Source organism: Heterodontus francisci, chromosome 37 (assembly GCF_036365525.1).
Source record: "Heterodontus francisci isolate sHetFra1 chromosome 37, sHetFra1.hap1, whole genome shotgun sequence".
Taxonomy (NCBI): Eukaryota; Metazoa; Chordata; class Chondrichthyes; order Heterodontiformes; family Heterodontidae; genus Heterodontus; species Heterodontus francisci.
This window is the reverse complement of record NC_090407.1, coordinates 37,975,035-38,001,494: the sequence shown is the minus strand read 5'-3', so window position 1 is coordinate 38,001,494 and position 26,460 is coordinate 37,975,035. Positions and strand designations below refer to the sequence as shown.

Sequence of the window (26,460 nt, the reverse complement as noted above, 5' to 3'; positions counted from 1 at the left end):
CAGTTTGAGCATTGGTAGTTTTATGGCAATCAGCCTAAAATATCTTAAAAGCAAAATACTGCAGATGCTGGAAATCTGAAATAAAAACAAGAAATGCTGGAAATACTCAGCAGGTTTGGCAGCATCTGTGTAGAGAGAAGCAGAGTTAATGTTCAGGTCAGAGACTCTTCTTCAGAACTGGCAAGTATTAGAAATGTTTAGTTTAGTTTAGAGATACAGCACTGAAACAGGCCCTTCGGCCCACCGAGTCTGTGCCGACCATCAACCACCCATTTATACTAATCCTACACTAATTCCATATTCCTACCACATCCCCACCTGTCCCTATATTCCCCTACCACCTACCTATACTAGGGTCAAATGCTAATGGCCAATTTACCTATCAACCTGCAAGTCTTTGGCATGTGGGAGGAAACCGGAGCACCCGGAGGAAACCCACGCAGACATAGGGAGAACTTCCCCACACAGGCCATTGTAAAAGGTTTTAAGCAAGTAAAGCGGGGGTGGGGCAAGAGATAACAAAAGTGAAGCTGTTGATAGGACAAGGTCACAGAGAATAAGTGACGAGAAGGTCATGGAACAAAGGCAAATGGTATGTTAATGGTGTGCTGAAAGACAAAGAGTTAGTACAGATAAGGTGTGAATGACTAAAGCACAGAGCACTCCAAGCACAAACATTAAAAAACACATTAAAAAAACCAAAACAGTGGTTAAGCACAGTGGAAACAAACTAAACAAACTGAAAAACCTAAAACAAAATAACCAAATAAAAAAGGAAAATGAAAAAAATAACTAAGCATAAAAAGGGAGACCCCACATGCTCTGAAATGATTGAACTCAATGCTCAGTCCGGCAGGCTGTAGTATGCCTAATCGGTAAATGAGATGCTGTTCTTCGAGCTTGCGTGATGTTCACCGGAACACTGCAGCAATCCCAGGACAGAGATGTGAGCATGAGATCAGGGGGGAGTGTTGAAATGACCAACAGGAAGCTCGTGCTCATGCTTACGGACTGAGCGGAGGTGTTCCTAATGTGTCACCCAATCTGCTTTTGGTGTCCCCAATGTAGAGGAGACCACATTGTGAGCAGCGAATACAGTATACTACATTGAAAGAAGTACAAGTAAATCGCTGCTTCACCTGAAAGGAGTGTTTGGGGCCTGGGATAGTGAGGAGAGAGGAGGTAAATGGGCAGGTATTACACCACCAGCGATTGCAGGGGAAGGTGCCGTGGGAAGGGGACAAGGTGGTGGGGGTAATAGGGGAGTGCATAAGGGTGTTGCGGAGGGAACGATCCCTTCGGAATGCTGACAGGGGAAGGGAAGATGCGTTTGGCAGTGGCATCACGCTGGATGTGGCGGAAGTGGCGGAGGATGATCCTTTGGATCTGGAGGCTGGTGGGGTGAAAAGTGAGGACAAGGGGAACCCTATCACAGTTCTGGGAGGGAGGGGAAGGGGTGAGGGTAGAGATGCGGGAAATGGGCCGGACACGGTTGAGGGTCCTGTCAACCATAGTGGGGGAAATCCTGGGTTGAGGGAAAAGGAAGACATATCAGAAGCACTGTCGTGGAAGGTAGCATCATCAGAGTAGATGCGTCGGAGATGGAGAAACTGGGAGAATGGAATGGAGTCCTTACAGGAGGCAGGGCGTGAAGAGGTGTAGTCGAGGTAGCTGTGGGAGTCGGTGCGCTTGTAATGAATATTCGTAGACAGCCTATCTCCAAGATGAAACAGAGAAGTCGAGGAAGGGAAGGGAAGTGTCAGAGATGGACCAGGTGAAGGTGAGAGAAGGGTGGAAATTAGAAGCAAAGTTAATAAAGTATTCTAGTTCCAGGCAGGAGCAGGAAACGGCACCGATACAGTCATCAATGTACCAGAAAAAGAGTTGGGGGAGGGGGCCTGAGTAGGACTGGAAGAAGGAATGTTCGACATATCCCGCAAAAAGACAGGCATAACTGGGACCCATGCGGGTACCCATAGCAACACCTTTTACTTGGAGGAAGTGAGTGGAGTTGAAGGAGAAGTTGTTCAATGTGAGAACAAGTTCAGCCAGGCGAAGGAGGTTGGTGGTGGATGGGGACTGGTTGGGCCTCTGTTGAAGGAGAAGCGGAGAGCCCTCAAACCGTCCTGGTGGGGATGGAGGTGTAGAGAGATTGGATGTCCATAGTGAAGAGGAGGCGGTTAGGGCCAGGAAACTGGATATTGTCAAAATGACGTAGGGTGTCAGAAGAGTCACGGATGTTGGGGGGAAGAGACTGGACCAGGGGAGAAAAGATAGTCAAGATAGGAAGAAATAAATTCAGTGGGGCAGGAACAGGCTGAAACAATGGGTCTAAAGTTAACCTAAAATATCTTGCTTGTTTTCAACAATGGATGCTTTTGGTATCCTGTGTAATATCCCAATATTGGCTTTCTGTAGTTTTACACCTAAGAAATAGGAGCAGGATTAGGCCATACAACCCTTTGAGGCTGCTCTGCCATTCAATAAAATCATGGCTGATTTTATACCTCAACTCCAGCTTCCGACACTATCTTTTGATTCTATTAGTATCCAAACATCTCTTGATCTCTGTCTTGAATATACTTAGTGACTGGGCATCCACAGCCCTCTGGGTTAGAGAATTCCAAAGATTCACAATCCTTTGAGTGAACAAATTGATTGCAGTCCTAAATGGCCGACCTCTTATTCTGAGACTGTGACCCCTAGTTCTAGACTCCCCAATCAGAGGAGACATATAGTCAGCATCTACCCTGTTGAGCCTGTTACGACCAGGTGAGAAAGAGGTCTAGGGTTCTCTTTCTGCCTTCACCTGGTCTTACCGTAACTGGGTTTAATTTTAAACACTGTATTTTTAGCTCCCCCTTGGTGAATCCTTGTTCACTGCTTTCCAATTATAAGGCAAAGAAACCAGCACAAACATGTTTTCTTAGGTTTAAAGAAGAAAGATTGAAATTTATTAAACTTAAACTCTAATTTGGTTAATGCCTACGGATACATTACATTATATTTGCAACACACACATGCAAATAGAGACAGAAAGGAGCAGAAGAAAAAAATGAAGTGGAAAAGTTTGAAGTAATATCTGTAGAATTTTTGTTACGGTTCTTCGAGCTCACTGTAGAGTCCTTAATTGTAGGTAGATCTTGCTTTTCGTTGGGGCCCAGTATTATTCTTAAACCTTGTTCACTGTAGGAGACTTTTCTCTCTTGGGCTTCATGTGTCTTCAGTGGATTCAGAGGCTTCTGAGAGAGAAATGGGAGTAGGCAGGAGAGATCTTCTCAGTCCAAGAGTGAACAGACACTCTTGGTTCAAACTGTTTGTACAATTCGGAAAACCCCAGGTTGCCAGGCAGGGTAGATATGTGACTAAGTGGTTTGACCACATCTTGGATTGTATCACCTTAACAGTTTCTGGAATGCTCCTCTTACACACAATACCTGGAGATAAGGTCCATTGTGGGTTGAATGGTCAGGGAATGGTCCTTTGCCTTTCCAATCACTGTCTGTTAATATGCAAATGTCTTTTCCAGCTACAGCTGATCTGTTTAACAAGTCCTTTCTTCACTCCAGTAAGAGTTTAAAATCAATGTTCATGACAAAATTAATGTGCCTCATTCTTGGCAGGTGGGTGCCTAGCATGACAAGCCCCTTGAGAAGCTCATATGTTTCAATGAGATGAGCTCTCACTCTTCTAAATTGAAGAGAATGTAGGCCGAATCTATTCAGTCTTTCCTTATAGGACAATCCCTTCATTCCAGGTATCAGTCTTGTAAACCTACGCTGCATTCCCTCGAAGGCAAATATATCCTTCCTTAGTTAGAGATCAAAATGGTATACAGAACTCCAATTGTGGTCCCACCAAGACCCTTTATAATTCTAGTAAGAGTTCTGTACTCATATTTTCCAATCCCTTTGTAATAAAAGCCAAAATATCATTTACTTTCCCAATTGCTTGCTGTACCTGTATCTCAAACTTGTGATTCATGTACAAGGATACCCAGGTCCCTCTGAATAGCAACAATTCCCAATCCCAGCATCTACAAAAATACTCTACTTTTCTACTTTGTCAAACAAAGTGGATAACTTCACACATCATGTTATATTCGATCTACCTCGTTCTTGCCCAATCACTTCATCTGTAAGTGACCATTTATTCCCATTCTGTTTTCTGTCCGTTACCAATACTCAATCCAAGCTAATATATTACCCCCAATCCCATGAGCTCTAATTTTATGTAATAGCCTCGTGTGCCACCTTATACAATGCTTTTCAAAAATCCAAATACACTACATCCACTTGTCCACCCTTATGAACCCTGCTAGTTACCACCTAAAAAACTTGACATATTTGTCAAGCACGATTTTCATTTCATAAACCTCTGTTCACTCTTCCCAATCATGATTTTTGAAATTCCATGATCACATCCCTAATAATAGATTCCAGCATTTTCCCGACTACTGATGCCAGGCTAACTGGCCTATGGTCTTGTTTTCTCTCTCCTTCCTTTCTTGCTACCTTCCAATCTGCAGGGACCATGCTGGAATCTAGGAAATTCTGGAAGATCAAAAATAATCCATCTGCTTTCTCTGTAGCCACCTCTTTAAAACCCTAGGATATAGGCCATCAAGTCCAGGGGATGTCACTTTTTAGCCCCATTAATTTTTCCTGCAGTATTTATTCACTTATTCTGATTTCTTTAAGTTCCTCAATCTCACTAAACCCTATGTTCTCCACTATTTCCAGGATTTTTTTTGTGTCTTCTAAGAAGACAAATGCAAAGTATTGGTATGATTTCTCTGCCATTTCCTTATTCCCCTTTAATTCTCTTGTCTCTGCCGTTAAGGAACTCATGTTTACTTTAGCTAAATTCTTCCTTTTTATATACCTATCGAGGTTTTCACAATCTGTTTTTGCTAGTTTACTCATATTCTATCACCTCTTTATCAATTTCTTGGTCCTCCTTTGCTGAATTCTAAACTCCTCCCCTTCCTCAGGCTTACTGCTCTTTTCGGCAACATTACAAAGCTCATAGATTAAAGGAAGAAACTCATTGAAACCTAACACTATCTTTAACTTCCTTTTGTTAGCCACAGTTGAACCACTTTTCCAAAGGGGGTTTTTATTCCTTAAGGGAATGTATATTTGTTGTAAATTATGAGTTAATTCTTTAAATGTTTGCCATTGCTTATCTGCTGTGATATCCTTTAATCTAGTTTTCCAATCCACCTGAGCCAACTTGCCCTCATACCTACATAATTTGCTTTGTTCAGATTTAAGACCCTAGTTTGGAACTATATCACTTCTCAAACTCAAAATCATATTATGATCACTCTTTCCCAGAGGCTGCATCCTGTGAAGGAACATTTCACACCCCCATCTCCCCAAACTACACTGTAGCACATCAGGACTTGGGGTTGGGAACTCAGCAGAATTGGGGGGTGGGGGTAGAACCTGCACCTCTTTACTCCACTCTAAGAACTGCAGATTTTTAAAAAGGCTACCTACAAAAAGTGATTATAAAAATTCAGGGGTACTAGAGTCCATCAACGAAAGTAATACTGGAAACACGTAACGACCGCTAAGAAACAATGCTTCTTTGTAATTAATAAGATATACATCAACCAAAAGCTATTTGTACTTTATAATAGGTAGAGGCAGTTCTTACTAAAACTCAGCACATTTAATTTTTTTTTACTCAACAAGAAATGTAATATTTAGACAATACTTTCTCCCTCCCATTTGGAAGGTAGCAACATGTGCTAGGAAATGTATAAAAAGCAGCTATTGCTTATCTGTCACTGAAGATACTAGCAACTAGCTGTCCAATGATGGGGGCCAACAGAATTGAGTCTGATGAAAGGTCACAGATCTGAAACGTTAACTCTGCCTCTCTCTCCACAGATTATGCCTGACTTGCTGAGTATTTCCAGCACCTGCAGTATTTTGTTTTATTATAATTGAGCCACAGCCTGTTCTCACCTGGTTTTGGCACTTGCTCTTCCAGCAGTTAATTGATTAAGTATCAATGGGCAATTCCCCAGTTCCCTGTGTGCAGTTACTGGGTTGAGATCAATTAACTCAGCACAGATCAGCAGATCTTGGGCCTTCTTGATCTGCATGTGATACAGAAGACTTTTGGCAACCTATGAAACATTTTTTATTCCTAGTTTCATATATAGGCACGTGAATTCTTACAATGGTCACTCAACTGTCTTACCATCTAATTTTAACTTGAAACAATAACCAGACACATGTTACATATTAAATATTTATTCATTTCATACATATGTACAAATACTTATTTCTGTGTTCACTCAAATATCTTACTATGTGCTTTAAATTTGAATAAAATTCTCTGAAGTGATTACCTTGTAAAGTTAGACAACAATCACATGCATAAATTACAATTTGTGAATACATTAGCCATTTCTAATTTTTACAATGGTCATACCAGCTGAGTTACAGAATGTAAAATATCCACAATTCTGAAACCTGCATACAGGAGTATATGGTAGCCCTAAAGATCTGGTGAAAGCTATAGAAATGCAAATGAAAATCCCTGGTTTATCATTGAGTGAAACAGTTGGATAATACTCCTGATGTAGGCTCAGTATTTCTGATTATCACACACTAACACTCAAGGCATTCTGAATCACTGCCGTAGTCAGAATATGCAATGAGCTCTGGCAGCAGAACAGAGTTTATAAACCTCACAGTCCTTTAGCAGTGCAGTCAAGGGAGTTCCAGCAAGCAGATTTAATTTGTTGGTTACTCTACAAATCAAAAAGCCAAACTGTAGCCACTGTATTATTTTTCAACACTACAGTATTCCCCACACTATTACAGGTATAGTAGGATTGTGAGGGCCATGATCCTTTTTTGTAACCAGTCTATAATGCTGTGCAATCAACTTTTGGTAATATGCTTCTGGAGAATAGGGTTGGTTCCACTGTTTTCACCTTCCCAGAGAGGAAGTGCTCTTGTTGCACAGTGCTCCTTGCAGCCCGACCAAGGACTAGGGAAACTGACCCAAGCCATGCAGCTTGAAAGTTGGTCAATTCCCTTCCTTGAACACCCTCTCCTCCTTTAAGACTCTCATTAAAGCCCATCACTTTAACAAAGGTTTTGATCACCTTTCTTTCATGGCTTGGCGTCGGATTCCCTCACGCCTTGAAAGTGGCTGAGGACATTTTCTAATGTTAAATGCATTCACATGTGGTTACTGGAATCAGAGGCTGGAGATCCAGTGATCTACCATTTGGGTTACAGGCCCATTCTTGTTAAGAGGCGTCCCTTTCCAGGTTGTTAGTCAAACCCGTAGGTCACACATTCTATACAGAAATACACAAGAGGCTGCTATGAGAACCTGGAGACTTGAACATCTTTCTTCTGCTGCTAAACATCATTTGATACTTTGATAAAATGATCTCACCTGTCTTCTGGCTGATTAAAAAATAAGTTAACTGTTAAAAAATAAATTAAAGTGCACAAGAACTTTCATGGATATGAAGGGCAAATACACAAATACAGCATCAATTTCATTTAATTTATTGCACCAATCTAACACAAAAAATTGTAAATGTCAAAAAACAGAGAAAGGACAGTAATGTTAAATAATAAACTTGCCTTTGGAACAGAGTATCTTCTAGTTCCTGGCACGTAATGTGGCAGGTATCCATTATTAAGCGCGATCCACAACTGGTTGCTTCAGCTGATAATTTGTGTTGTGTGTATGGTTACGGATAAGGAAAAAAAAATCAGGTGTATAAAAATGCTGAGATTAGTTATAGGTATCTGGGCCGTTTTTATTTGATCTCAGTGGAATAAATGAACAGCCTAAAAGCTAAGGCAATAGATTGTCTGACATGGGCATAATACAAAGTACTGTACGTATCAGTGCTTAAACACTTTAAGGCATCTATTCCAAATGTGCCTTTTGTTAATGTTTGTGTGCCCTTCATCATTCATGAATGGCAATTTGAAAATCAGGCACCAATTAAAGGTGCGCTCAATTAAGTGTTTCATACAGTATTCTGCCATGTATATGTAGAGGAGCATGCAAAGGCAGCATTGCACTGCTGATCGTCACTGGTACTATAATTTATTTTTGTCATAAGAAATACCAGCACTAAAACCCAGTTATAAAAGTTTGTGCTGTACCAGATAGAGCAATTTCTGTGACATAAACCCCCATGCATAACTGAATAAGATTAGTGAGGATCAAGGCCCAGAGTAAAAAACACGACTAAGAAATCAGGAGGAGAGAAGACAAATCAATCGTGATTTGGCAAAAAAATTCAGTTTCAATAATCTGTATATTATAGATGAGAGGGAAAAGTGAGGGAGCAAGTCCCTTAAACATTGTGGTCCTGGGAAAAAATTATTTGAGACATTGCATTGGATCTTGATACTTAAGACGTTAAGCTACGCTTTCAGAAAAGGTTATAGCATTTACTGAACAGGTCCCAAAATGCAGAACATGCAACACCTCTTTAAAAATGAATTGTCCTAGGACTAGATTAGGAGGTCAGTTTCTGCAGCATTATGGTTATAGATCATCAATTCTGTATTACAGGATGTAAGGCACTAATCACTGTTCTGTCAATAAGGCCAGTATTTGCCTAATACCAACAGCATTCACTTTGGTTGACCATTTGCTAAACAATTAACATAGAAGGAATGATCTTTTGTTGTAAATACGTGGGCGGAAATTCAGCATCTAATAGGGAAGAGAATCATTTATGTGAGCTGTGCTCACACAGAGGTGGAAGTCAACCAAAGACCCTCCAAATATCATATTTCCTGAGCAGATGAGACAGACAGCTTTCAATATGTTCAGTGCAACAGAAGTGCCAATATGCACTCATAGTTTAACCTGCTGGATGTGAAGTTTCCCTAATATACCGGGGCTGTTAGGCATTGTGCATGTCACAGATGCTCTCACAAGCTTATTTTTCAGTGTTCCCATGAAAGGTGATCTGGAATATTTGTTTTAATTCAGACAACTAGAGGAACGGGAAAACACAAGGAGGGCAAGCTGTCTTGTGCATTTTCCATTTGGTGTCCACACAGCAGTACAGGCCTGGGAACTGGCCAATTCCCTCGATTCTTGTGTAATTCTGCAAGACAATTGAGGCAACACAACTGGACGCCCTCAGCGGTGCTGCAAATCTATCCAGCGCCCAGCTAAATCATACAGATGATCGAAGTTCTATGAAATCAGTCGTCCTTGTTGAGGAGGGGCTCTACAATTGGCCTCACCTCTCCTTGGCTAGGAAAGGAAAAATCCATCAGGATAACAGCTTCTGAGCACTAGCCAGTGACCATTTCTGGAAGTGTGTACACAGATAATGGGTGACAAATTAAGGTGGACACATGAACAATGCTCACTTGGGCAAGGTATAGGGGGGTGACCAGCACCCGTAAAAATGCACTCTAGCAAAACGTCTACACTTTCAGAAGGGGTGGGAAGGGGAGGAAATTGGCAAAGAAAAAGAAAGGAAAAAAAGATTATCCTATTCCTCCCAGTGCAGACCGCGATGTACAATGTGCTTGAGAAATGCAAAATATATGGCCTCACAGAAACTATCTTGGATGACTTAGTAAAATCTAAAATTGTGAATTAATGATTGAAGAAGGAATTATCTGTACTTCAGGAAAGATTGCAATAAATGCAAAACTATGCACATCTGACAAGGATATGTACAGGAACAAATTACGGTCAATTTCTCTTCAATTGATGATGTACTTGTAATCATATATGTTGTTTAAAAAATCCCAAACCCTACAAGCGTTCAAACAATTTTGTCAAATACGAATTTAAAACAAAACAAGGTTAGTCTGGAATTCCCAGGGCTTTTTGCAACTGAGCTATGTTAATGGTTGGTCTTGTAATTCTACTTATTTCTGAAATCAGCGAAGTGAAGCTTACCGGAAACTGTGTGATACTATGGTTTAGGCAGTGGAACTGCAAAACCTCTATTTTCACTCTTAGCACAGCTTTGACCACTGTAGATTTTGAGTACAGCAGTTTTGACCTGCTAACTTAAAATGTAAAATAAATATTTCCATACAGTTAAAGTGTCTAAGCTGCCCATGTATTTATTACTCTTGGGATTTGAGTAATATTTGAGATGGTAAGTTGCAAGTTTTGAACATTTTTAGTACTTAGCCCTAATACTTTGCTAATGTGGCTGCTGCCCTCCTATTTCTCTAACAGTCCAGGACTGAATCCTCCTCTACTATCAATCTGGGTACAATCCCTGCAGATGGCATCCAAGTGCACATGGACTGACATGGTCATGCCTAGGTTGAGGTCTTCGGCATAGGTCCAATGTTGCCCCAGTGCTGGCCTGCCCCGTGGCAGAGGTCTGTGTCCAGAAGTTGGGTGAGGAAAGCCAACCGCTGCTGCAGGCCTGATAGGCCTAGAGCAGCAGAAATGATTGTTAGTTTTGGGGCCTTCTGGCTACTGTCCATAGATCAGACAGATCGTTCCAGTCCTAAAGATCCTATGCACTCCATCTGGGGAGAAAAGATTATTTACCATTTTCCAGTCTCCTTCTGCTTACTGCCTGACCCTACACTTTTCCATCAATGTGAGAGGGTTAGGCACAAGCACCAAGGCCCATTTGCTGGGGTAGCATCTCTGTCTGGGCCTGTGCCAAGCTGGATACGCAGGAAAATTATATCAACTTTATTTCACTTCAATTTCTCATTGCTTGCATCTCTTTCCCACAATATTACAAACTGGATTTTTTCCACAGGCCAGTGTCAAACAGATCAGGGATTTTTGAAAACCAGTTTGTGAATAAATAAAATAGTAATTTAAAAAAATCTTAGTTTAATGCACCAGCTATCTAATAACATTTCATTCAATTTTTAAGCTTTATATGCAAGAACCACATAAAATGCATTAATTGTCTGTTCCGAACTGGGGTTTTGTAGTTTCCAACAAATGTGAGCTGACACACGGCTGCAGTTTTTTTTAAAGATGTATTGAAAACACGACGCCACCCACAATCACCTACAGTTACTAAACTATGTCATAAACATTTAGATTTTTAGATTTTTTTTAGATTTAGAGATACAGCACTGAAACAGGCCCTTCGGCCCACCGAGTCTGTGCCGACCATTAACCACCCATTTATACTAATCCTACACTAATCCCATATTCCTACCACATCCTCACCTGTCCCTATATTTCCCTACCACCTACCTATACTAGGGGCAATTTATAATGGCCAATTTACCTATCAACCTGCAAGTCTTTTGGCTGTGGGAGGAAACCGGAGCACCCGGAGGAAACCCACGCAGACACAGGTCGAACTTGCAAACTCCACACAGGCAGTACCCAGAATTGAACCCGGGTCGCTGGAGCTGTGAGGCTGCGGTGCTAACCACTGCGCCGCCCACAGGATTTTTTTTTGTTTGGGCAATACTGCTATACAATTCGCAAAGAAATGGGAGGGATTCTGAAATAATTTTAAACAAGTCAATAAGCATTGCAGGTGAATGTGAGCCACAAGGGATTCACCATTAGGAACTTTAGTCAGGTGACTTACTGCAGCATTTTTGAGATTCTAGACATTTCTACATTGCTTTTGGTGTTAAGTAATCCCCATACAATTTAAATAGATAGAAAACCAGGTGGATTCTGTTGTAAGTTTGTGTTCCTTCTCAACTAATGCTTAACTATGTGCTTCATCTAAGTAGTTACTTATCAAAGCAAGAAACACTGTCCTTTAATGTTACTTCATGGGTCTCCCTAACACCTTTTTACCATCAATATTTTCCTTGCTAAGTGTTTACAGAAGCAAAGTTAAGTCACCTCACTCCACTCTGAATGATTCTGTTCACACAGAAACAGCAGACGTGTAGGCTACAGATGCATGAAAGAACTGCAGTGGGAGCTCCAGTTGCCTAGCTTTTCTCAATTCATCTCAAACTAAGCTCCTGTGTCAAATTCACAGAAGTGCTTGCCACAGATTTATTGCATATAACTAGTTTTCTACAACCACTTATTTCAGGGATAGTTTTTCTGCAGTGAACAACAGTCCTCGCTTTCAGTCTGACTCTGACAGTGAATGGTTTTTCTGGTCATAATGAGTTTCATCCCCTGACAGGTTACAAGTTAATCAAATGTTTGGACAAAAGTATACTTTCACCTCTAAACATATGTCCAATTTTCAAAATGCAGCAACTCTTACAAACCACATGGTACTCTGCTGCCAATACTTGTTGTTTTTGGCTAATTGTATTTGCATGCATATTTAAAAGGGAATGATTGAATATATTGTTAAAGATTATATGCAAAGAAGGACTGCTGTAATTGATCAGTGTGATCACATTCCTTTCCAAAACTGTTGCATGAAAGGAAAGCAAAGGGAAAAAAAAAAGAGTTCCGTAAATTGGAATTTTCTGCAACACAACTGATGAATGGGCTGTGAAATAACAACTGATCTTGTATTTTTACAGTCCTGTTTTCTTTTAAATGATGCTTTGCAGACATTTCACAAAAAGAACTTCCTTAGGACCAATGGAATTCTTTAAGGAACGAAGCTGGAGTCTAGCTTGAATGGGATAGATGTTTCACAGAACGTCAAAATGACTCTCGTAGATCAAAAGCATGTTCTGCTTAAGGCGCTTAATCATCATGCAAACAACCGTTCGCCTGTCAGTGATTTCTCAGTCTTAGGTGCTTTCATAATTGACATTGCAATCCGACTGTGTGGAGTTCATGATGCAGAAGTTATTTAGGGTCGCTGCTGTATTTTGACCTCTGGATGGTGTGAGTTCATCGTCGATTTGGAGTTATGCTTGTGGTTTTGTTCAACCCAGCTCTTGGAGCAGGGATTTTGCTTCCGGAGGTTGGGGAACGTCCTTTAACCCCTGTGGGACCTGACCTAGAAGTAGCCACAGTTCCAGATTTTGCTGTTAAAAAAAAAGACATTTAATTTCCTCCATTAAGGATTTTTGTTCATACTGTTGTAATGGTATGACAGTGATTAGAAAAATTGAGGGTTACTTTCAGCAGGGGCCCAAATGCTATGATAAATGAAGGGATGGGGGGGGGGGAGTTCACTGAAACTAAATATTTGAAGCAACCTAGCAGGAACAAACCAAGAGGAATGTTACACAGATGCAGACCAAAGGCATACTTTCCCCTGGTTGTTAACATGAACGGAAATAACGCGGGAGGAAACTAAATTCACATAGGGGTTTCAGTCTGATGCACTTTAAAGGAAGTGTCAGGAAACATACATCCTCTGCTATAAATTATACCAGTTTTATTTCATTCAGTATTGATGAACAAAAGACATGCTGTCGAAGCTTTTTTTCTTGCATTCATCAGGACAGTCGCAAGAATGCCAAATTTCAAAGGGAGCAACAATTTATACTGCATGAGAAAAGGGTGGTGATTGGTTGGCAAGTCCACTCTGATTGGTCACGGCATTGCCATGGAGAATGCACCAGAGAACTATTGTCCTCCATGCTGGTTCTCTGATTTGAAGTGATTTGATTAACGAGGGTTACTCAGATAAGGTCATATTAATAAAATGAGCAGTGTCCCTATTTAATTAAAATTTCCACTTAGGTAAAGGCATCTGTTACAGGAACCTGAGTATTTGGGATAGTATAACATTCACATTTGAGCACCACTTCACCACTGGACGATGTACCACAATTAGTGCATAATGAAGCAATCAGAATCTGGTAAAAGGCAGAGTAAGACACATTTCTTTATAGATTGATTAACTGGCAAACGAGTGACTGAAAAATCACTTCACACTGCACAGTTTTAATCATATACCTGATAATCACAAATTAGTTTTTGCTCCAAAGTACATTTAAAGAGAATATACTGGAAAATTCCCAACGAACCAAGTAGTCGAAATAAAGACAGAAGTGGCAGAACCAAAAACAATGCCTTCTGATTGACAGTGACTTGGAGTATCACCCCTAACCCAACCCGTGCTTCTGTCCAGCAAGTTTCCACACCAAAGCAGAACTGCACAAAATTACCCATCAAGCTCGTCTATAGTTCTTTGGATATCTTTCAGCTCCTTTAATAAATTTCTATTCAATGGCCCCCAACACAACTTCCACATTTAGTAGTTCTCTTAAGATATCTTTGGAATGTGACTCTTTCTTCTCCACTCACATTAATATTGTGTAAAGTTTGTGAGGACTCACTTCTGTTGCCCTTTGTCTCTCACTGCTTTGTGGAACAAAGATTAAAGTAAAGAATATCTATGGAAGTGTAGGCATATTTATGTGAATACAAAGGGTTAAATAATTTGAGCAACTTGATGCCTGTTACTCAAGTACAACATTTACAAAAGAAAATTAGAAAGCTGTTCCGGTCACTTGTCTCTCTGATGAAATAACGAGCATCATTGTACTGGATTTATACAGGATAAATGTGGACTGATGTGATTGTGTCAAGCTTAACTTATTAAAGGACTTTCCTAAACAATGTTGCCAATGAATGTTTTTCAAAAAGGGAAAGAAGATTCCATTAGAAGTAATGGAATAGATGCATTTCAATGCACTTCACTATCATCTACCTAATGTCAGCCCCATTCCCCTACTCTACCCCCATATTCCTGAAAGTTTATTTCCCTCAACTGCCATCCAATTTCCTTTTTAAATCATTCATCGTGTCTGCTTCCACCACCCTCATAGGCAGAGTTCCAGGTCATTTATCACTCGCTATGTAAAAAGGTTCTTCCCCCCAGCCCCCCTGCATCTCTTGCCCAAACTGTAAATCTGTATCCCCTAGTCCTTGTACCATCAGCTAATGGGAACATCTTTTCTTTGTCTACCTTATCTAAACTTGTTACAAACTTATACACTTCTATCAAATCTCCCCTCCATCTGCTTTTCTCGAAGGAGACCAACCCCAGCTTCTCCAACCTAAAAAGAAGAGACTTGCATTTATATAGTGCCTTTCACGACCACTGGACGCCTGAAGCGCTTTACAGCCAACGAAGTAGTCACTGTTGTAATATAGGAAACCTTGTAGCTAAAATTCCTCTTCCTGGGAACCATTCTGGTAAATCTAATGTCCTATAGGGAAGGAAATCTGCTGTCCTGGTCTGGCCTATACATGACTCTGGACCCAGAGCAATGTGGTTGACTCTTAAATGCCCTCTGAAATGGCCTAGCAAGCCACTCAGTTGTATTAAACTGCTACAAAGAGTAATAAAAGGAATGAAATCGGATGGACCACCCGGCATCGACCTAGGCACTGGAAACGACAATGGCAAACCCAGCCTTGCCGACCCTGCAAAGACTGGGGGCTTGTGCCAAAATTGGGAGAGCTGTCACACAGACTAGTCAAGCAACAGCCTGACACAGTCATACTCACAGAATCAGAACTTACAGACAATGTCTCTGACACCACCATCACCATCCCTGGGTAGGTCCTGTCCCACCGGCCGGATAAACCCACCAGAGGTGGTGGCACAATGGTATATAGTGGGGAGGGAGTTGCCCTGGAAGTCCTCAACACTGACTCTGGACCCCATGAAGTCTCATGGCATCAGGTCAAACATGGGCATGGAAACGTCCTGCTGATGACCACCTAACACCTCCTCCCCCTTGGCGGATGAGTCATTGCTTCTCCATGTCTTAAAGGTACACTGTTTTTAACAAAGTCTTAAAGGCACACTGTTTTAAACAGAGGAGGGAAAAAAATTGTTCCGTGACACGTGCTGGCTGCCACACATGCCGTTAAGATTAGATACTGTTAGCTATTTCTACAGATTTCAAATACACATCTCACACTGGTAATATGTGTGGATCAATTGCTGCTATTGTCTGTGAATGCGTACCTATCTTACAAGTCTTTCAATGTACTTGGAACTGATCAATTCAATTACCAACATCCAGTGGGATTTTACAGTATGTTTGTTTCGCATTCCATGTAGGCAAAGATAGGTTTTATTGTTGTGAATGGTGTGAAGAACAATATAGTTATCATTTCTTGTCTCAAAGCTAGTTTCAAAGAAATCTGGAGATGTATCTTGGCTGTATTTCACTTTGTTAGATTGAAGCCAACAGAAATATGTCGGATCTAAAACAGATCAAACTGAAGTCTCATCTACATGGACTTTATAAAAACCAGTGGAGCATGCTACACAGATAGAAGGTTTCAGTGAACTCGTTTGTTGGGAGGAAGTGAGATCCATGCTGCATTACCCGACTAATGGTTGGGCCCCAAATCATAACAGTATTTAAGCCGAATTTCTAAAAGCTGCTTTAGGTCAGTAGTTTTCAAGGTTTCCTGTGTAGGACATGCACTGTATTTACTGGCTTAAGCACAAGAGCTGTTGGAAGGTGTTACACGGCGGTTGGGCATGAGAACATGTATCCATATATGTAAGGTTATGTGGTCACTTCAATGGGTTTTAAAGAGGAAAGCAGCTGCTGCTGAAGTTCTATGTCTTCAGTTGGTGGAAGCATTGTTTTCTAGGCTATGGTGTACATCTATGCTGTGGTCAGACGGATAATGGCAATTTATTTACACATTTACAATGAGTTGTACTGCTTAGCATGCTGCTCGTGAGGCATCCCTGCTTCCCATTGTCCATGTAGGATGGGGTGAAGAATCCAAGTTCATCCGTTGTCTGTTGAGTGACTGGTGACTGTCCTTCTGTGCAATGGTGGGGAAAGGAGGAAGGAAGAGGCAAGTGGAATCTTTTGGAGTTGAGATGGCTCCAAAATGACATGCCAGACAATGGAAGTGGGATTTGGGGGTCCTTGTACACTTATTACAAAGTTGATGTGCAAATACCCTGCAAGTAATTAGGGAGGCAAATGGTAGGTTAGTCTTTATTGCAAGGGGGTTGGAGTGTATCAGTAAGAAAGTCTTGCTGCAATTATATTGGACTTTAGTGAGACCACATCTGAAGTATTGCATACAGTTTTGGTTTCCTTACTTATGGAAGGATATACATGCCTTAGAGAGGGCGCAGCAAAGGTTCAGTAAATTGATTCCTGGGTTGACAGGCTTGTCCTGTGAGGAAAGACTGAGTAGAATGGGACTATAATCTCTGGAATATAGAAGAATGAGAACTGATCTCACTGAAACATATAAACTCCTTAGAGGGTTTGACAGGGAAGATGCTGTGAGGCTGAGACCAGAAGTAGGGGTCATAGTCCTAAATGGTTGACCTTTTATCCTGAGACTATGATGAATTTCTTCACTCAGAGGGTTGTGAATCTTTTGAATTCGCAGAGGACTGTGGATGCTCAGTTGTTGAGTATATTCAAGACTGAGATCAATAGATTTTTTGAATACTAAGGGAATCAAGAGGCATGTGGACAGTGTGGAAAGCTGGGAGTTGACGTAGAAGATCAGTCATCTTACTGAATGATGAACCTGATTGAAATTTTTGAAGAGGTGACTAGAATAGTGGACAGGGGAATGTCCAAGGATGTTATTTATATGGACTTCCAGAAGACATTTGATAAAAATTCTCATAAGAGATGTCAGCTAAATTTAAAGCCCTTGGAAGTGAAGGCAAATTACCCCACCCCCACCTCACTTGCTTATAACCTGCGACATTTTTAATATTTGTCAGTTCCGAAGAAGGGTCACTGACCCGAAACGTTAACTCTGCTTTTCTTTCCACAGATGTTGCCAGACCTGCGGAGTGGTTCCAGCATTTCTTGTTTTTATTATAGGCAAATTACTGACCTGGTTAGGAAACTGGCTGAGTGGCAAAGGGCACATAGTAAAGAAAATGGGCAGGTACTCTAATTGACAGGATGTGATTAGTGGTGTTCCACAAAGTTCTGTATTGGGGCCTCAATTATTCATATGTATTAATAACTTAGATGATGGGATAGAAAGCCACATATAAATTGGGGGAAGGCAAATTTTACGAAGCTGAAAAGGTGATCTGGCGAAAGTGGACTGGATACAGCTACTTGAAGGAAAATCAGTGGCAAGCCAGTGGGAGGAATTCAAAATCGAGATTCTACAGACGTAGTGAAGACCTGTCCCCCCAAAAAAAGGGTGGAACGGCCAAATCTAGATCCCCCTGGTTACCTAGAAACATACAGGGTAAGATAAAGCAGAAGAAGAAAGCTTATGATGGTCACAGAAAACATAATACTTTAGAAAGTGCAGGGGTGAAGTAAAAAAGAAAATTAGGAAAGCAAAGAGAGGACTTGAAAAATTGGCAGGTAACATCAAGGAAAACTCAAAGATGTTTTATCAGTACATTAAGAGCAAGAGGATAACAAAGGAAAGGGTAGGGCTTAACAGAGATGTACAAGGGAACTTGTGCGTGGATGCAAAAGATGTGGACAGGGTTCTGAATGAGTTTTTTGTCTCTGTCTTCACAAAGGAGAGGGATAATGCAGACATTGTAGTTAAAGAGGAGGAGTGTGAAATATTAGATACGATAAGCATAATGAGAAAGGAAGTACTAGAGAGTCTGATATCCTCGAAAGTGGATAAATTGCTCGGGCTGGATGAATTGTATCCCATATTGTTAAAGGAAGCTAGGGAGGAAATAGCGGATGCTCTGAGGATCATCTTCAAATCCTCACTAGATTCAGGTGAGGTACCAGAGGACTGGAGGTCTGCGAACGTTGCACCATTGGTTAAAAAGGGTGCAAAGGATAGGCCAAATAATTACAGGCCTGTCAGTCAGACCTCAGGGGTGGGTAAATTATTAGAATCAATTCTGAGAGACAGGATAAACCGCCACTTAGAAAGGCACGGATTAATTAGGGATAGTTAGCATGGATTTGTTAAGGGAAGGTCGTGTCCTACAAACTTGATTGAATTTTTTGAGGAAGTAACAAGGAGGATTGATGAGGGTAGTGCAGTGGATGTGGTCTACATGGATTTTAGTAAGGCATGTGACAAGGTCCCACAAGGCAGACTGGCCAGAAAAATGAAAGCCCATGGGATACAGGGGAAAGTGGCAAGTTGGATCCAAAATTGGCTCAGTGACAGGAAACAAAGGGTAGTGTCGACGGATGTTTTTGCAAATGGAAAGCAGTTTCCAGTGGCATTCCACAGGGCTCAGTGTTGGGTCCCTTGCTGTTTGTGGCATATATTAATGATTTGGACTTAAATGTGGGAGGCATGATTGGGAAATTTGCTGATGACACAAAAATTGGCCATGTTGTTGATAGTGAAGAGGATAGCTGTAGACTCCAGAATGATGTCAATGGTTTGGTTGAGTGGGCGGAAAAGTAGCAAATGGAATTCAGTCCAGAGAAGTGTGAGGTAATGTATTTGGGAAGGGCAACAAAGCAAGGGAATATACAATAAAACGGAGGATATTGAGAGGGGTAGAAGAAGTGAGAAACCTTGGAGTGCATGTCCACAGGTCCCTGAAGGTGGCAGGACAGGTAGGTAGAGTGGTTAAGAAGGCATATGGAATGCTTTTCTTAATTGGCCGAGGTATAGAATACAAAAGCAGGGATGTAATGCTGGAGCTGTATAAAACACTGGTTAGACCACATCTGGAGTATTGCGTATAGTTCTGGTCACCACATTACAGGAAGGAAATAATTGCACTGGACAAAGTATAGAAGAGATTTACAAGAATGCTGCCAGGGCTTGAAAGTTGCAGCTATGAGGAATGATTGGATCGGCTAGGGTTGTTTTCCTTCGAACAGAGGAGGCTGAGGGGTGTCTTAATTGAGGTGTACAAAATTATGAGGTGCCCAGATAGAGTAGACAGGAAGGACCTGTTTCCCCTAAAGGAGAGGTCAATTACCAGGGGACACAGATTTAAGGTGATTGGTAGAAGGATTAGAGGGGACATGAGGAAAAACTTTTTCACCCAGAGGGTGATGGGTATCTGGAATTCACTGCCTGGATTGGTGGTGGAAGCACAAACCCTCAACTTTTTTTTTAAAAGGTAACTGGACATGCACCTGACGTGCTGTAACCGGGGAGGCTACGGACCAGGTGCTGGAAGGTGGGATTAGATCGGGCGGCTAGTTTTTTCGGACGGCGCAGATACAATGGGCTGAATGACCTCCTTCTGTACCGTAACTTTTCTATGATTCTATACCCAAACCTGCCGATGACACAAAGATAGGTGGTATTGTAAGTGGTGTAGGCTGAAGCATAAAATTACAAAGAGATATTGATAGATTAAGTGAATTGGCAAAATTGTGGAAATGTGAGGCCATCCATTTTCAACCTACATAGGATAGAATAGAGAACTTTCTAAATGGTGAAAAGCTAGAAGCAGTCGAGGTCCAAAGAAACTTGGGGTTCTGCTACACAGATCACTAAAATATCATGAACAGATACAGATAATAACCAAAAAGGCTAATGGAATGCTGGCCTTTATATCTAGAGGTCAAGAATACATGGGGGCAGAAGTCATGTTGCAGCTATACAAAGCCCTTGTTAGACCACACCTGGAGTACTGTGAGCAGTTCTGGGCACAATACCTTAGGAGTATATTTACTGGCCTTGGAGGATGTGCAACATAGATTTAGCAAAATGATACCTGCACTCCAAGGGTTAAATTACGAGGAGAGATTACACAAATTATGGCTGCATTCCCTGGAATTCAGAAGATTAAGAGGTGTTTGATCAAAGTTTTCAAGATATTAAGGGGAACAAATAGGGTAGATTGACAGAAATAATTTCTGCTGATTGGCAAGCCTAGGACTAGGGCACAGTCTAAAAATTAGAACCAAACCTGTCCAGGGGTGAAATTAGGAAACACCTTTATACCCAAAGGGTGAATGAAGTTTGGACGTCTCTTCTGCATATGGCAACTGATGCTAGATCAATTGTTAATTTTAAACCTGAGATTGATAATTTTTTGTTAATCAAAGGTGCCAAATGATATGGGGCAAATGCTTAGGCTACAGATCAGCCATGATTTCACTGAATGGTGGAGCAGGCTTGAGGGGCTCAATCACCTACTCCTGTTCCGATGAGGAGCTGTATGGCATACCTCCTATTGCTTAAGTTCTGATAATACAGAGGCAGTGAAGGGTCGAGAGAGGTAGTGAAGTACAGCTGGATCAGTATACATGTGATGCCGTGACTTTGCATGATGTTGGCAAGAGGTAGCACGTTGATGAAAATTAGGAAGGGGCCAAGCTTAGATCCCTTGAGACTCCAGAGGTAACAGTATGGGGTTGGAAGAGAAGCCATTGCAGGATATATTCTGGCTGTGATTGGTTTTGTAAGTGTGTAACTGGGTGAGGGATTTGCTTTGAGGAGGGAGATTTGCAAGGGATCGCATCTGAACAGAGAACACCATTTACAATATCAGCTAGCATAGGTCAGGAAGGGAAGTACAGACTCAAGAGAGCAGGAGTTGGGTTTCATAGACAAGGCCAGCTCAGAGAGGGCATGAGCGGAATTAGGAGAGAAACCAGATAAATATGAGAGTTCAGTGCTCGCGCAGGAAAGGATGTAGCAGAGGCAACTAAATGGCTGATCTCATTTTTAATGACAAAGAAGTCAATGAGCTGCTTACACTTACTGGAGATGAGGTTGGAGGTTACCGGGAAGAGGGATTTAAGGAGATGGTTGCTAGTGGGGAATAGAAGCTGGGGTAGATAGTGTTTGATTTGGCTGCCAAATGACTAAACCAGTTCTACACGATAAGCATTTAAATCACTGTCCCTTGGAATTAAGGAAGCAAAGATGGGAGCAGTGCCAAGGGGAATGACCAGGATGGAAAAGAGTAAGGGTTTTATTGGACAAGGGCATCAAAGGTGGAGGTGGGTGGTATTAAGCAGATTCGTAGCTGCAGAAGTGTTGTGGCAAATGGAGAGCCTAAGGCTAGACAGGTGAGACTTTGAAGCTAATGTTGTAACTGATTTGGAAGAGTTTTATTTCCAGGGGTGGATGCAGAAAGAAATGGGGCTGGAAGGTGCTGGAGGAATTTGAGTGGTGAGGATACAAGGAAATGACTGGAGATGGCCTTGCCTGTGATTGAGATGATGGAAATTGAGAAGCCATATGTGATCACAAGGTCAAGGGGGTAGCCATGAATATGCGGAGAGTTTATATGGAGGGAGTGAACTCAAGAGGATGGAGGGCAAGAAGAGTTGAAATGGAGATTGAAATCATTGAGGATAAGAAGTCATTCAGTGCAGTGGCTGAGGATAGGATCTCTCAGTAAGAAACTTGGCCTGTGACTTGGGAAGGTGGTAGAGAACAAGGATTTTAAAGGAGAGGCATGGAACAAGATGAGGTGCTGTAAGGAGGAGAAGGTGCCATAGAAGTAGGACCAAGGTGAGACTTGGTGATAAGGGCTACACTACCACCGAGGTGGTTTGGGTGGAAGTTATAGCCAGTGGGAAGACTTCAGTGAGGGAAAGGTTTCTTCACCAGTGAGCCATGTTTCAGTAAAGCCATCAATCTATAATAAGGTTGTGGATGGCAAGGTCCTTATTTGCATGTGAACTGTCTTTCTGGAAGGAGGTGTGGGGAGAAGCGGTGATTATTGATCCTTTGGCATAGTCCACGGGGTCAGCGTTGGGTGGGATGGCAAAAAGGTTGACGAGATTAGTCCCCAGCATCGTAGCCTTAATCTTCTGTCAACCTGCACCTGAGTGGTCTGGATTTTAATAGGGAACTTTCATATGCTGTGGCTGTCAAAACTTTGGAGATGTCTCATTGGCCTGGTCTTCTAGCTGAAGGTAGCTGCACTGCAGCAATAGCTCATGGATGAGAGAAGCAAAAAGAAAGAATGAGAACAACAAATGGTGACAGGCAGTATGCAAAATGCATCTGGAAGCACTGCACCAAAAGCCACTTTAGGTCTACCAGGCCATAGATGATGTTAAAAGGCTATTTGGTTGTTGAGATTTTCAAAGCTTACAGCCACAGCTAGGTCAGAGCCTTAGAGATGGCAGACTGAATGCATCACAGTTTTCAAAATCAAGTTTTTTTTTTGTTGCAAAGAGTTATCATAAAAATTAGAAAAAGGAAGATATCTGCACACTTATTAGCCATTCTATTACTATATTTGAAGTAGTAAAACTGACAGTTACATATAACCTTTGCAATAGACATTTTAATCAGAATGCCTTTCTTTAACAATAGTGGAAAATTCCCAGGTTATTACACAAATTCTTTTGATTTTGTAAGCATATACATTTTGCTCCAATGCATGTGCTTAAATCGATGAAATGGTTAAAAACTGGCTTTACTGGTAGCTGATTTATAAAAAATATTTTACCTTGTTGGAGTTGCTGGGTCCTCTGTAATGTCTGCATCCTGCGGGGGTTCATTTTACAGCCATCTCTTCCCATGAGATGCACTTTCCAGGCCTAGGAGGGTTGGGAGAACAAGAAGGCCTCTGTTAGTTACAATCTGTCCAATGAGCAGCTCCTTGTGGAGCAGAACTGCAGACAGGGCCTCTGCTGAATACTCTGCAAACCACACAGAATGAGCAGGTCAGCTTGTCTGCCAGAGAGCCTAATTTTTCCTTTCAATGTACAAAGCCATGGCTTTATTCAAGAACTCAACATCTTTAATGGAGAGGAGACTTAAAACAGCACTGTATTTTATTCTGCATAGATTTTTCTCCTAAAATTGTTACACTGTGGAATATTCATATGTATATATAAAACGACATTGCAATAACTTGGAATATTATAAAATGTTAATACTTTTCAGAAAAAGAATTCCAAGTCCCTTGAATCAAATATAGCCACAAATGTGTTAGTTTCACTGTTTAGTCACAGTCTTGTCTTTCCTTCTTTACCATGTGGTAAATACTGCTTATTTATAGTGCAGTTATCACTAGTGCAATCTCCACAAAACTTTGGACTTCATTTTCTAATAATATCTGTAGCTGAACTTTGCCATAACCTCTTACTTTATTCTTGGCTTCATAAAAATATGATGTGTTTCATCTCAAGCTTTACAACTTTGTGCAACTGATTTTTAAAATATATATGCAACTTAAGAGTAAATAATCTTCATTAAGTACCGTCAGGTACAACATTGGAGAGCAGTAGTCAGGTTGACATCACAGTTTTCTACACTGTTTAACCAGTAACCTCTAAGTACAATTACAGTAGCATTGATGGCTCATAAGCATGGTTCATAACCCTAGCACTATTGGACAGTAGGCCACGGGCAAGTCTGCAACATCCTATGCGAATGAAAAGTTGCAAGTGGTGAGGGAGAGATGCATTGTCCTAAAGGAATCTTTCTTCATCTCACAGGCCAAATGGGAAAACAATGCCAGGGAAAATGAGAGGGCATGCCTGGACAGATCACTGAAAAATTGAGGAACTGGCCCTTGATCTGGCCAGAGTGGCAAGCCACCGTGACGTTGGAGATGAAGAAACTGGAGTCCATCACAGGGTGAAGAGATCTCAACATCTCCAGGTTCAGGGGATGCATGGCAATCGTCCCCATGCAAAGAGCTGTCAATGCATAAGCTGTCATCTCATTATTTCAAGCAGCTGAAGCATCTGTTGATTTTGCTGATTTCTCATAACCACCTTCTGTTATATCTTCCACAGGGCCAGCTGCAGAGGGGGAGGAGTCAAGACAGCTCAGGGCCTGCATCGTCACATCTTCCTTGTGCACTCTCCATCAGTGCAGATACTCATATCTTGGTGGGTCCTCGTGCATTATTAGAGAAGTGAAGTGCACATCACATTAGAGCAGAAGGATACAGGGGAGGCAGAGTTGACTGTGGCCAGCCCCCTCGGAGGATGGAGGACAGGTGCGGCCCTGCTTAGTGGGGCAGAGATGCAGAGCGTAGGGAGTCGTGAAACAGGTGGCTCTACCCGAGAACCAGCCCATCTGAAGCATTGAGGAGTCATGGGATGAGAATGGAGGAGTCCATTCATCTCATGTTCCACAATGTCTGTGCTTTGAGTGCATGAGCTCCTCCACTGAGAGTGTGGCCAACCTCATGGAGAACCATATTTGGCATCACTCAGAATGGTTGCAGGAACAGCACACTGACAGGCACAGAATGCATGACACAGTGTGTAGCATTGACCGGTCAGTAGCACAACAAAGCATGGAGTGGATGCCAGCTGCACCCAGTTTGTGTTTCCCTCTAGCTATCAAGGGTGCTATGAAAGGGCTGAGGTGGCGACAGATGGTGATGAGGGGGCTACCTCTCACTGGGCTCTGTCATCATCATCTGCCTTCATGGCCCCTCCAACAGTCAAAGCATCCTGCAGTGATGCCATGCAGCAGCCTTTGGAGGTGCCACCCCACCCCCTCCACAACGAGGCCGACCGCCACGGGCGTCTCAGTCCTAGACAGCAACGAGCAAGCAATCTTAAACTCCACCTTATCCTTAGCCACAGGATGAGCAACTTGCAGGAGCAGCCATGAGCGCAGGCCACCGCATCGGTAATGTCACTTGGGTGTGTTTGTTGTAAATAATAATCTGTAATTCGATAAAGCACTGGGCATCTTCTTGCACTAAGGAAGACTTGTGGGTCTTCATTTCATCATGGTGAAAGGCAGGGGAAATAAGTGTTAGCTAAGCAAAGGAGTGTGTTGGGGAAGAGTGCGTCAGGTGGAAACTCTGGAGCATTGCAGTGTTTGTGCCATTGGAAGGTGCTGACTTTTGTTCTTAACAGATGCTTTTTCTCAGATGAAGGAGAATCTCCTCTCCAAATATCCCGCAGACTGAGTATCACTCAGGTGAAATGTGTCTGCATCAGAGTGGCCCTCAGGTCCCTGGCATCCTGATAAGCGCTCTGCCTCCTAAGCCTACCACAGGGACAACACTGTAAAGTATGGTGATCGTTCTCTAGTTCTCCTTCAGCTGCCGCCTCACTCTCATTGTCTTCCTCCTCTGAGGAGCTGTCCCATTCCAGTGTTTCTCCCCCTTCAAGGTCCACTCCTCTCTGGAGGGCCATGTTATGAAGTGAGCAACAGAACACCATAATGTGTGAGACCCTTGAAGGAGTCACTGAAGGGCATTACCTGACTGGATAAGGAACGCGAACCTCATCTTTAGTAGGCCAATGGCCTACTCAATGATGACCCTTGTGCTCAGGTGATAGTGTTAGCTAAGCAAAGGAGTGTGTTGGGGAAGAGTGCGTCAGGTGGAAACTCTGGGTTATAGTGTCTCTCAGCCTCCACGCAGCGTAATGCACCAGAGTCATCAGCCATTTCCTCAGGGGATAAGCCTTATTCGCTAACAACTGTCCACAGATTTCCGATGACTCCACGAAGAGCTGCGGCACCTGTGATTGCGGCTGAAAGTGTCATGGCAGCTTCCAGGATAGCATGCACACATCTGCATAAAGCTCTTGCTGTGGTCGCAGATCAGCTGAATATTTAGGGAGTGGTATTCTTTCCTGTAGAGGAATCTCCCTGGCTGGTCAATCGGTGCCTTGATGGCCACATGGGTGCAATCAATGATGCCCTGCACCTGAGGGAATCTGGTGACTGAGGCAAATCCCACTGCACTTTGAGCTTGAGGGCTGCTATCCAACCTTGAATTCAATATAATCCCCG

General features: G+C 42.1%; 1 protein-coding gene across 4 annotated transcripts in view; it reads right to left on the bottom strand.

Annotated features, from left to right (window-relative positions):
• Positions 1–6,305: 6,305 nt before the first annotated feature.
• Positions 6,306–26,460, bottom strand: part of cep104 (centrosomal protein 104) — a 376,777-nt gene continuing 356,622 nt past the window's right edge. For all 4 annotated transcript variants that reach the window (XM_068017520.1, XM_068017519.1, XM_068017521.1 and 1 more), the window contains 2 exons: positions 23,195–23,285; positions 6,306–12,929 (listed from right to left, as the gene is read on the bottom strand). In XM_068017520.1, the coding sequence (XP_067873621.1) occupies positions 12,793–12,929; positions 23,195–23,285 (228 nt within the window). In that variant the 3' untranslated portion in view covers positions 6,306–12,792. The remainder of the gene's footprint in view (positions 12,930–23,194; positions 23,286–26,460) is intronic.